We start from the raw sequence: 11,417 nt of genomic DNA, 5'->3' as shown, positions 1-11,417 counted from the left end.
TACAGCTGAGCTCGCTCCTTCTCCTAATTATCCTCTTTATACCCTTATTGAAACCTAATTAAGTCCCGACCCCACGGGTTTGCCACTGCAGTATCGCAGACCAAGACCTATTCATCTAATCCACAGTTAGTGCCCCCCGGCTTACTTACAATGACATATAGCACATATTAACCCAAGTGCCCTTCAAAAGCATTTCTCTTTGCACAAATTGACTTTGTATGTTAATAATATATGGATGTAGAAGTAGTGATACATCAGAACTTGGGCTCAGAGCTATTTGATCATGTTCATCACCACTGCAGCCTGGCTTTGAACAGAACAGCAGGATAGTCTATAGAAATAGCTTTATCTTCAGAATTAGGCCAGGCTACTTGCAGCCTCTGCGATATTATGAAACCGTTTAGTCAATGTGTTAGAGGCATAGTCAAAGTATACAGTTTATGCGTTCTGGCACTTTACTTGAATTATTTCACTGAATTTGGTTGTAATAAAGCGATAGCCAGATGATCCATTATTCTCATGACAGCGGCTTTCTTACTTGAGTAATTCCTGCCTACACCCCACCCACCCGCTAGGCGGCGCCAAATGATAAGACTTTGAACGTGGGTTGCAGGTGGGTGGCGCTGTGTGTATCAGTGAATGTTGTAATGCAAAACAATGCAGTGTGAATGGAGCCTGTGTTTGGAGTGCGAAACACTGCTTTCTGCCACCCGTCATTTTGGACGGAGGAACTGCGCTAAAGAACACTAAATAAATGCAGCTTGTAGGCTGTATATGATTAATTGCAATTCTTCATGAACCATGAAGTGTAGGCTACGCTATTAGATCGATTCAAATACCATAATAATAGACCCTACCTATGAAATAGGTCAGTGAGATTGTGAAACTTTCTTTTGGCCATGACCACGATGCCCCTGATAGGCTGCTATGTTAGAAGAAAGTAGGCTATACCCTGATAGGCTGCTATGTTAGAAGAAAGTAAGCTATATGAACGTATGTCTGTGTGACTGTGGGTACAGGTGATTTGATTTGCGTCTGTGGGTATAGTTTTCTATAGTTTCTGTGCCCCTTGCTGGACTCAGATTACGTACTGCTATGGGAGGGACTTCACATGGAAAGGGAATTAATTACTGTAGTGCGCTATCCTGGTGACGCAACGGAGAAACACACAACTCAAGACTTGCTGAAGAGTTAAAAAACGGCACCTGCATTGGGAATTTGCGCTTCCCCCAATTACACACCCCTGACTTTTTCATATCAGTCAAGAGAACCACAGACAGAAAACAACAACGAGGACGGCATTGGAACTTGCATCATGTTGGGCAGGAGCAAGAAACCTCTTACCGCCGTGCATCATGAACCCAAGGCAGTGGAATTCCAACCCAAGACGCAGGACCCACTTAGGAAATTGGGTAAGAGAATTGCGACTCTCATCCGTTTAAAAACGTTTCTTCTTCTGTCAATATTACTCTAATTTGCTTCCTTGAATCATGTTTAATTTTGCTACAACAGATATAAGAGCACATAGTTCAGTTTTGCCTGTTGATTGTTTGACAAGTTATTACTATTATTGTCCGGTGTATATGTGTGTTGCTCTGGTCCATAAAGGGGAAAGAAATCAGTGTAGGGTAAGGTTAATGACACTTAGGCTATTGCGTTCCCCATCCATTGGCATTGTTTTTTATTTTTCCAAGTTATCAGGAGGCATTGAATGTTTGCATATGGACATTAAGACTTCTTCTCATTGACAACTTATAATGCAAGGAAGATAAATGGAGAACAATATGCCTTGGCGGTAATCAGTTTTGCTAAACGAAATAAACTATTGCTTGAAATCCGCTTATGCAATGGTCTTTGTAAACATACACACGCTACCTGTGTGTGTGTGTGTGTGTGGGTGTGAAAAGAGAGCTCAACTCAAGTGGAGAGTGTGCGTGGGAGCTGACAAGTGGTCATGTGTTTGCGGTGTCCAACAGCTCACTGACCCCCAGGCTCTCCACCCCACTCACACAGATCCTCACTCACCAACGAACAACTCTGACCCAGTGCCTAGCTCTCCCACCACCCACTCACCATGGCCACCATGCCCCCCCCCACCCCCCACCCCCATCTCACGGTCACACCTCAACTAAAATAGAGAACTGCTGAGGATGGACAGAGCACCTGTCAAAGCCTCTGGATATCTGTCAATCTAGACGACAGAACCATGTCATCCTATGTGAGTGTGTGTGTGTGTTTGTATGTCACACACAAGCTTCCCTCTTCTTCTTTTGTGTATATGCTGTATATATTTATTAGCATGTGTAAGTACAATTTCACCACAATACATGGTAGTTAATGAAATAATACCTATTACGGTACAGCAATTCAGACAAACAAACAAACAAGCACATCAACACCATTTTTTTACAAATGAATAAATATGTCACTCATTATTTATTGGCTCTTATTGCCATGGATGGGATGTGGGAAGGTTATAACAAATCTGGTCCAAAGGGATGTAGCTAGATATAAAATATAGCCAGTGTGTTAAAGTAGGAGGAATATCGGCTTTAAGAATAATGTTATGAATTTCTTTGCCGCGAGCACAGACAGATCAATATATTTGTTGATTGTTCCGTGGATCTAGTTCATTAGTCCCAAACAGACAAGCTAGGCATGAGGTCTAGACATCTGTAAACCTTTTGAAATTGTGTTGATTACTGATTCCCAAAACATTGGAATAAGATTGAATGTGCTTGCTAACCAAAACATGTGATTAAAAAGTACTCTTTTGCCTCTCCCTGCACCAACAAGGGAAAGACATTTCAGCATTCATTTTGTGGCACAGTAAACACTGAATGGTTGTAGGAACATGTGTGTGCTTTCAAACAGATTAACACCATTCTCTGCTTATTTCACCCTGCAAATCTTGTTCCCATTTCAATCCAGTAACGTCTGTCTACTAGCATATGATCTAACAACTTTTATCAACTTTAGAAATATTACTTGAGTTTTCACGATCATTCAGTAAGACATCAAGTTGAGACCCTTGTTTCAATTGACACACGTCAGACTTGGTTCTATGACCTCTTGTTCTGAAAGCCTCTGAGATTAGCACACTGACCTGTGCTATCACAGAATGTGACTACGCTAAATGTAGAAATATTTAAATGTTCATCCTGATGGGCATATACCTTTGCCATGGAATGATTTGTGGGGTACTCGGGTACTGTACATGTGAGTATTTGTGTATGCAACACATGGGTGGGTGAAAAACGCATTATTTAATTAACTGTGTCATGCCCCATAAACTCTCCATGCACAAGGTCCTGTTTGTCATGACCGACCAAACTAACAGTATCAGATGGGTGTGTCTAACTGGATGGAATGCAGGAGGTCAGAAGTTCTGCTGACCTTGCAGTTCTGACCTATCACAAGCTGTTTTGGCACATCAAATAGGAGAACCTAAGTCACTCCAAAGGAGAACCTGCATTTAAAAACGATTTGCTTTGTATTACAATGTCTCTATTAACTTGTACCTTTTGCCAGCATCTGAAATAGCATTCAGTAGTAGTATGGAATCTTTAGGGGAGGGTGATTTGTTTGAAGACACATTTCCAAAGTAAAGTCTCCATAGACTTAGTTCCCAGTGGCCCTGTGTTTATCAAATGTTAAGGGTCAAAGGTTGTCTCCAAATGTCATTAACCCAGCAGGTGCATACTGTCTGACTGCAGAGAGACTGCAATATCAGTGTCATGAACCGGCTCGTAACCCGTAACAAATAAGGGAGAGAACGTGGAGATCAAGAAATAACAAATATATGTATTAACTGAAGTAAACTATAAAGGAGTAAACAATGGTGTGTGTAAGTAAGTGGTTTCGTGCATAGATGTGATAATGAGGTGTGTTGAAATGTGCCAGAACAACAACAAAAAAAGCCACAAAAATGCCACAATCCAAAATAACTGTCTGTGTTGCGAGAGTCTGCTCAATGAATGGGGGGGACACCCGAGCCCAGGTGTGTCCCATTTTGCTGACGACCCTCCCGGCTCCGCCCACCGACATCTTATTAAGGAAAACAAGAGCAAAGAGAGATCATTCGGCAGACAGAGTGGGAGGGTCATCACATTTAAAAATATATATATATATATATATATATTTCACCTTTATTTAACCAGGAAGGCTAGTTGAGAACATGTTCTCATTTACAACTGCAACCTGGCCAATATAAAGCAAAGCAGTGCGACACAAACAACAACACAGAGTTACACATGGAATAAACATGCATATACACACAATAGAAAAAGTCTATATACAGTTTGTGCAAATTAGATGAGATAAGGGAGGTAAGGCAATAAATAGGCCATAATGGCGAAATAATTACAATATAGCAATTAAACACTGGAGTGATAGATGTGCAGAAGATGAATGTGCAAGTAGAGATTCTGGGGTGCAAAGGAGCCAAATAAATAACAGTATGGGGAGGAGGTAGTTGGATGGGCTATTTACAAATGGGCTATGTACAGGTGCAGTGATCTGACAGCTGGTGCTTAAAGCTAGTGAGGGAGATATGAGTCTCCAGCTTCAGTGATTTTTGCAGTTTGTTCCAGTCATTGGCAGCAGAGAACTGGAAGGAAAGGCGGCCAAAGTAGGAATTGGCTTTGGGGGTGACCAGTGAAATATACCTGCTGGAGCGCGTGCTACGGGTGGGTGCTGCTATGGTGACAGGTGAGCTAAGGCGTGGCTTTACCTAGTAAAGACTTATAGATAACCTGGAGCCAGTGGGTTTGGCGACAAATATGAAGCAAGGGCCAGCCAACGAGAGCATACAGATCGCAGTGGTGGGTAGTATATGGGGAGCTTTGGTGACAAAACGGATGGCACATAAATTACATTGCCAAAGTCAAGGATCGGTAGGATGGTCAGTTTTACAAGTGTATGTTTGGCAGCATGAGTGAAGGAGGCTTTGTTGCGAAATAGGAAGCCGATTCTAGATTTAATTTTGGATTGGAAATGCTTAATGTGAGTCTGGAAGGTGAGTTTACAGTCAGACCAGACACCTAGGTGCTTATAAATACCTAAGTCAAAACCGTCCAGAGTAGTGATGCTGGACGGGCGGCCAGGTGCGGGCAGCGATCGGGTGAAGAGCATGCATTTAGTTTTACTTGCATTTAAGAGCAGTTGGAGTCCACGGAAGGAGAGTTGTATGGCATTGAAGCTCGTCTGGAGGTTAGTTAAAACAGTGTCCAAAGAAGGGCCAGAAGTATACAGCATGGTGTCGTCTGTGTAGAGGTGGATCAGAGAATCCCCAGCAGTAAGAGCGACATCATAGATGTATACAGAGAGTCGGCCCGAGAATTGAACCCTGTGGCACCCCCATAGAGACTGCCAGAGGTCTGGACAACAGGCCCTCCGATTTGACACCCTGAACTCTGTCTGAGAAGTAGTTGGTGAACCAGGCGAGGCAGTCATTTGAGAAACCAAGGCTGTTGAGTGTGCCGATGAGAATGTGGTGATTGACAGAGTCGAAAGCCTTGGCCAGATCGATGACATCAGCCACACATGTATTAACACATATCGATGCCGGTGTTTGCCAATTGTTGCAGTTTGGTTTATTTTAGTTAGTACATAGCCTATATATATTTTTTTTTAAATTGTTGGACATAAAATACTGTAAAAAGACTGGCGAATTAGCTCCAAGTGATTTTGATTTTGGAAATCTGTTTGGGCTTCTTGTGGTCAGTTTACAGTCTAAATTATTTGTAATTATGTTCCAGCCCCCTGACCATCCGCTCAAGAAAAAATCGTCTCGCAGATGAATCTAGTTGATGATCTCTATCCAACATGATCATATATGAGAATTTAATGATCTGTTTTGGTTTGGGTGACGTCATATGACGTGACCTGCTTTTTGACAAGCTATCTGCTACACACCACAGTAACACCTGCTAAATATGTGTATGCGACCAATAAAATGTGATTTAATAGGATCAATGTTGTCTTGCGCGGTCTGTGGCATTTTTTCCCTTAGCTCAAAGTTCAACATCACTCACTTTATGCGGTATAACTACGAGGTAAAACGTCAATGTCAATTAAAGTTGTGATCATTTTACAGTGGGGAAGTTGCAATTTATGGTTGTGTATTGGGGATTTGATTTGCTGTGGTAGATATGAAAAGTGTATTTCCAAAACTCTATACCTACCAATTTTTCACATTTTGTGTTTTTAAATGATTGCTTATAGGTATCTTCATATGTGTGTGTAAAATAGATCTTAGATATTTTATTCATACATTTTAGATGTGTATGAAAATGTTAGTTTTTTTGCCAATCACTATATCCGTTGTTTAGCTAGAATGGAATGCGGTGATATGTGATTTATATAGACAGTGGCAAGAAAAGGTGTGTGAACCCTTTGGAATCACCTGGATTTCTGCATAAATTTGACATATTTGATCTGATCTTCATCTAAGTCATAACAATAGACAAACAAAGTGCGCTTAAACTAATAACACACAAATTATTGTATTTTTCTTGTCTATATTGAATACATCATTTAAACATTCACAGTGTAGGTTGGAAAAGTATGTGAACCCCTAGTCTAATGACTTCTCCAAAAGTGAATCAATGAGCCAAGATTGGAGATTTTGGTTAGAGCCACCCTGCCCCATAAAAAAACACTCACAAAATTTGAGTTTTCTATTCACAAGAAGCATTGCCTGATGTGAACCATGCCTCGAACAAAAGAGATGTCAGAAGATCTAAGATTAAGAATTGTTGCCTTGCATAAAGCTGGAAAGAGTAACAGAAGTATCTCTGAAAGTCAGTCCACGGTAAGACAAACTGTCTATAAATGGAGAAAGTTCAGCACTGTTGCTACTCTCCCTAGGAGTGGCCATCCTGCAAAGATGACTGCAAGAGCTCAGCACCGAATGCTCAAAGAGGTTTTAAGAAGAATCCTAGAGTGTCAGCTAAAGACTTACAGGAATCTCTGAAAGACGCTAACATCTCTGTTGACGAGTCTACAATAGGTAAAACACTAAACAATAATGGTGTTCATGGGAGGACTCCATGGAAGAAGCCACTGCTGTCCAAAATAAACATTGCTGCACGTCTGAATTTCGCAAAAGAGCACCTGGATGTTCCACAGCGTTACTGGCAAAATATTCTGTAGACAGATGAAACAAAGTTGTGTTGTTTGGAAGGAACACACAACACTATGTGTGGAGGAAAAAAAGGCACAGCACCAACATTAAAACCTCATCCCAACTGTAAAGTATGGTGGAGGGAGCATCATGGTTTGGGGCTGCTTGGCTGCCTCAGGGCTTGGACAGCTTGCTATCATCGACTGGAAAATGTCTTCCCTAGTTCATCAAGACATTTTGCAGGAGAATGTAAGGCTGTCTGCCAATGGAAGCTCAACAGAAGTTAGGCGATGCAACAGGACAACAACCCAAAAGACAGAAGTAAATCAACAACAGAATGGCTTGAACAGAAGAAAATGTACCTTCTGGAGTGGCCCAGTCAGTCCTGACCTCAACCCAATTGAGATGCTGTGGCATGACTTCAAGAGAGCGGTTCACACCATATATCCCAAGAACATTGTGGAACTGAAACAGTTTTGTAAATAGGAATGGTCCAAAATTCCTTCTGACTGTTGTGCAGGTCTGATCAGCAACTACAGAAAACGTTTGTTTGAGGTTATTGCTACGAAAGGAGGGCCAACCAGTTATTAAAGGGTTCACATACATTTCCCAACCTGCACTGTGAATGTTTACACGGTGTGTTCAGTAAAGAAAAGAAAAGGTATAATTGCTTGTGTGTTATTAGTTTAAGCAGACTGTGTTTGTCTATTGTTGTTCCCACTGTACACAGTGCCTTCGGAAAGTATTCAGACTCCTTCTCTTTTTCTACATTTTGTTACGTTACAGCCTTATTCTAAAATGGATTACATTTTTTTTTTAATCAATAAATCTACACACAATACCCCATATTGAGAAAGCAAAAGCAGGTTTTCAGACATTTTTGCAAATAAATTAAAAACAAAAATACCTTATTTACGTAAGTATTCAGACCTTTTACTATGAGACTCTAAATTGAGCTCAGGTGCATCCTGTTTCCATTGATCATCCTTGAGATGTTTCTACAACTTGATTGGAGTCCACCTGTGGTAAATTCAAATGATTGGACATGATTTGGAAAGGCACACACCTGTCTATATAAGGTCCCACAGTTGACCGTGCATGTCAGAGCAAAAACCAAGCCATGAGGTCGAAGATATTGACCGTAGAGCTCCAAGACAGGATTGTGTCGAGGCACAGATCTGGGGAAGGGTACCAAAACATTTCTGCAGCATTGAAGGACCTCAAAAACACAGTGGCCTACATTCTTAAATGGAAGAAGTTTGGAACCACCAAGACTCTTCCTAGAGCTGGCCACCCTTCCAAACTGAGCAATTGGGGGAGAAGGGCCTTGGTCAAAGAGGTGACAAAGACCTGATGGTCACTCTGACAGAGCTCTAGAGTTCCTCTGTGGAGATGGGAGAACCATCCAGAAGGACAACCATCTCTGCAGCACTCCACCAATCAGGCCTTTATGGTGGAGTGGCTAGACGGAAGCCACTCCTCTGTAAAAGGCACATGACAGCTCGCTTGGAGTTTGCCAAAAGGCACCTAAAGACTCTCAGACCATGAGAAACAAGGTTCTCTGGTCTGATGAAACCAAGATTGAACTCTTTGGCCTGAATGCCAAGCGCCACGTCTGGAGGAAACCTGGCACCATCCCTATGGTGAAGCATGGTGGTGGCATTATGATGTTGTGGGGATGTTTTTCAGCGGCAGGGACTGGGAGACTAGTCAGGATTGAGGCAAAGATGAACGGAGCAAAGTACAGAGAGATTCTTGATGAAATCCTGCTCCAGAGCTCTCAGGATCTCAGACTTCCAACAGGACAACAACCCTAAGCACACAGCCAAGACAACGCAGGAGTGGCTTAGAGACAAGTCTCTGAATGTCCTTGAGTGGCCCAGCCAGAGCCCGGACTTGAACCCAATTGAACATCTCTGGAGAGACCCGAAAATAGCTGTGCAGCAATGCTCCCCATCCAACCTGACAGAGCTTGAGAGGATCTGCAGAAGAGAATGGGAGAAACTCCCCAAATACAGGTGTGCCAAGCTTGTAGCATCATACCCAAGAATACTTGATGCTGTAATCACTGCCAAAGGTGCTTCAACAAAGTACTGAGTAAAGGGTCTGAATAGTTATGTAAATGTGATATTTAAGTATTAGATTTTTAATACGTTTGCAAAATGTCTAAAAAACAGTTTTGCATTATTTATACATTGTGACGTTACAAAAATCAAGGGGTCTGAATACTTTCCGAATGCACAATATTTTAAACAAATACATGTCTGTCATTGAACAATCACATGCCATGATTACATAGTAAAACAAAACACACCAATCTCTTTCATAAATTCTTTAAACATCAAAAGCTAATTTACCAACATTTCTGAAAATGGATATATGGGGGTTTGGAATAAAACTCTTCATATCTTTATCGGTGTGATCTCAGAAAATCATTGCCTTAATGTTAACCCTCTCAGCCTAGTTGTCCCGTTCTTTGATGTGCTCTCCTCTCCTTATCAGGGTTCAATGTTTTCCTTGGCTTCTGTCCCAGTCTGTGTCTGAGATCATTGTTTTGATTGAGTTCAACACTGCTGTTTTGACCTCAGTTGGCTCATTTCTTACCTAGTATCAATACAACACCAATGTTTACAGCAGGTCCCCTTGGACCAGTACTTAGTTCCACAGACAGACATGGAGACCGAGAAAGATTAAGTTTCCTACATCAAATGTACTGCATGTTGACTGATACATCCGACCATAATTATATCCTCCTGATTCCTGCTTACAAGCTGCTTACTAAACAGGAAGTACCAGTGACTCTCTCAATACGGAAGTGGTCAGATTGCGCAGATGCTACGCTACACGACTGTTTTGCTAGCACAGACTGGAATATGTTCCGGGATTCATCCAATGGCATTGAGAAGTATACCACCTCAGTCATCGGCTTCATCAATAAGTGTATCGACGACGTCGTCCCCACCGTGCACGTACGTACATATCCCAACCAGAAGCAATGGATTACAGGCAACATCCGCATTGAGCTAAAGGCTAGAGCTGCCGCGTCCAAGGTGAGCAACACTAATCTGGACGCCTGTAAGAAATCCTGCTGTGCCCTCAGACTAACCATCAAACAAGCAAAGTGTCAATACAGGATTAAGATTGAATCCTACTACACCGGCTCTGACGCTCATCGGTTGTGGCAAGGCTTGAAAACTATTATGGACTACAAAGGGAAACACAGATGCGAGCTGCCCCAATGATGCGAGCCTATCAGAGGAGATAAATGCCTTTTATGCTCGCTTCGAGGCAAGCAACACTGAAGTATGCACGAGAGCACCAGCTGTTCTGGATGACTGTATGATAATGCTCTCAGTAGCAAATGTGAGCAAACCTTCAAACAGGTCAACATTCACAAAGCCGCAGGGGCCAGATGGATTACCAGGACGTGTAATCAAAGCTTGCGCGGACCAACTGTCAAGTGTCTTCACTGACACTTTCAACCTCTCCCTGACCGAGTCTGTAATGCCTACATAATTCAAGCAGACCACCATAGTCCCTGTGCCCAAGGAAGCGAGGTAACCTGCCTAAATGATTACCACCCCGTAGCACTCACGTTGGTAGCCATGAAGTGCTTTGAAAGGCTGGTCATGGCTCACATCAACAGCATCATCCCGGATGCCCTAGACCCACTCCAATTCGCATACCGCCCCAACAGATACACAAATGACACAATCTCAATTGCACTCCACACTGCCCTTTCCCACCTGGACAAAAGGAACACCCATGTGAGAATGCTGTTCATTGACTACAGCTCAGCGTACAACACCTTAGTGCCCACGAAGCTCATCACTAAGCTAAGGACCCTGGGACTAAACACCTCCCTCTGCAACTGGATCATGGACATCCTGATGGGCCGCCCCCAGATGGTAAGGGTAGGTAACAACATGTCTGCCACGCTGATCCTCAACACTTGGGCCCCTCAGGGGTGCGTACTTAGTCCTCTCATGTACTCCCTGTTCACCCACGACTGAGTGGCCAAACACAACTCCATCGCCATCATTACGTTTGCTGACGACACAACAGTGGTAGGCCTGATCACTGACAACGATGAGACGGCCTAAAGGGAGGAGGTCAGAGACCTGGCCATGTGGTGCCAGGACAACAACCTTTCCCTCAATGTGAGCAAGACAAAAGGAGCTGATCATGGACTACAGGAAAAGGTAGGCCAAACAGGCCCCCATTTAAATCGACGGGGCTGTAGTGGAGCGTGTCGAGAATTTCAAGTTCCTTGGTTTCCACATCACCAACG

At 42.8% G+C, this 11,417-nt stretch overlaps 1 protein-coding gene across 1 annotated transcript in view; it reads left to right on the top strand.

Moving 5' to 3' along the window:
- Positions 1-889: 889 nt before the first annotated feature.
- Positions 890-11,417, top strand: part of LOC115110234 (1-phosphatidylinositol 4,5-bisphosphate phosphodiesterase delta-3-A-like) — a 32,419-nt gene continuing 21,891 nt past the window's right edge. The window contains exon 1 of the mRNA XM_029635710.2: positions 890-1,412. Coding sequence (XP_029491570.2) covers positions 1,316-1,412 — 97 coding nt within the window. The 5' untranslated portion in view covers positions 890-1,315. The remainder of the gene's footprint in view (positions 1,413-11,417) is intronic.

Source organism: Oncorhynchus nerka, linkage group LG26 (assembly GCF_034236695.1).
Source record: "Oncorhynchus nerka isolate Pitt River linkage group LG26, Oner_Uvic_2.0, whole genome shotgun sequence".
In the NCBI taxonomy this organism is placed as follows: domain Eukaryota; kingdom Metazoa; phylum Chordata; class Actinopteri; order Salmoniformes; family Salmonidae; genus Oncorhynchus; species Oncorhynchus nerka.
Note: the sequence above shows the minus strand (reverse complement) of the source record. Positions and strands in the feature narration are given on the sequence as shown.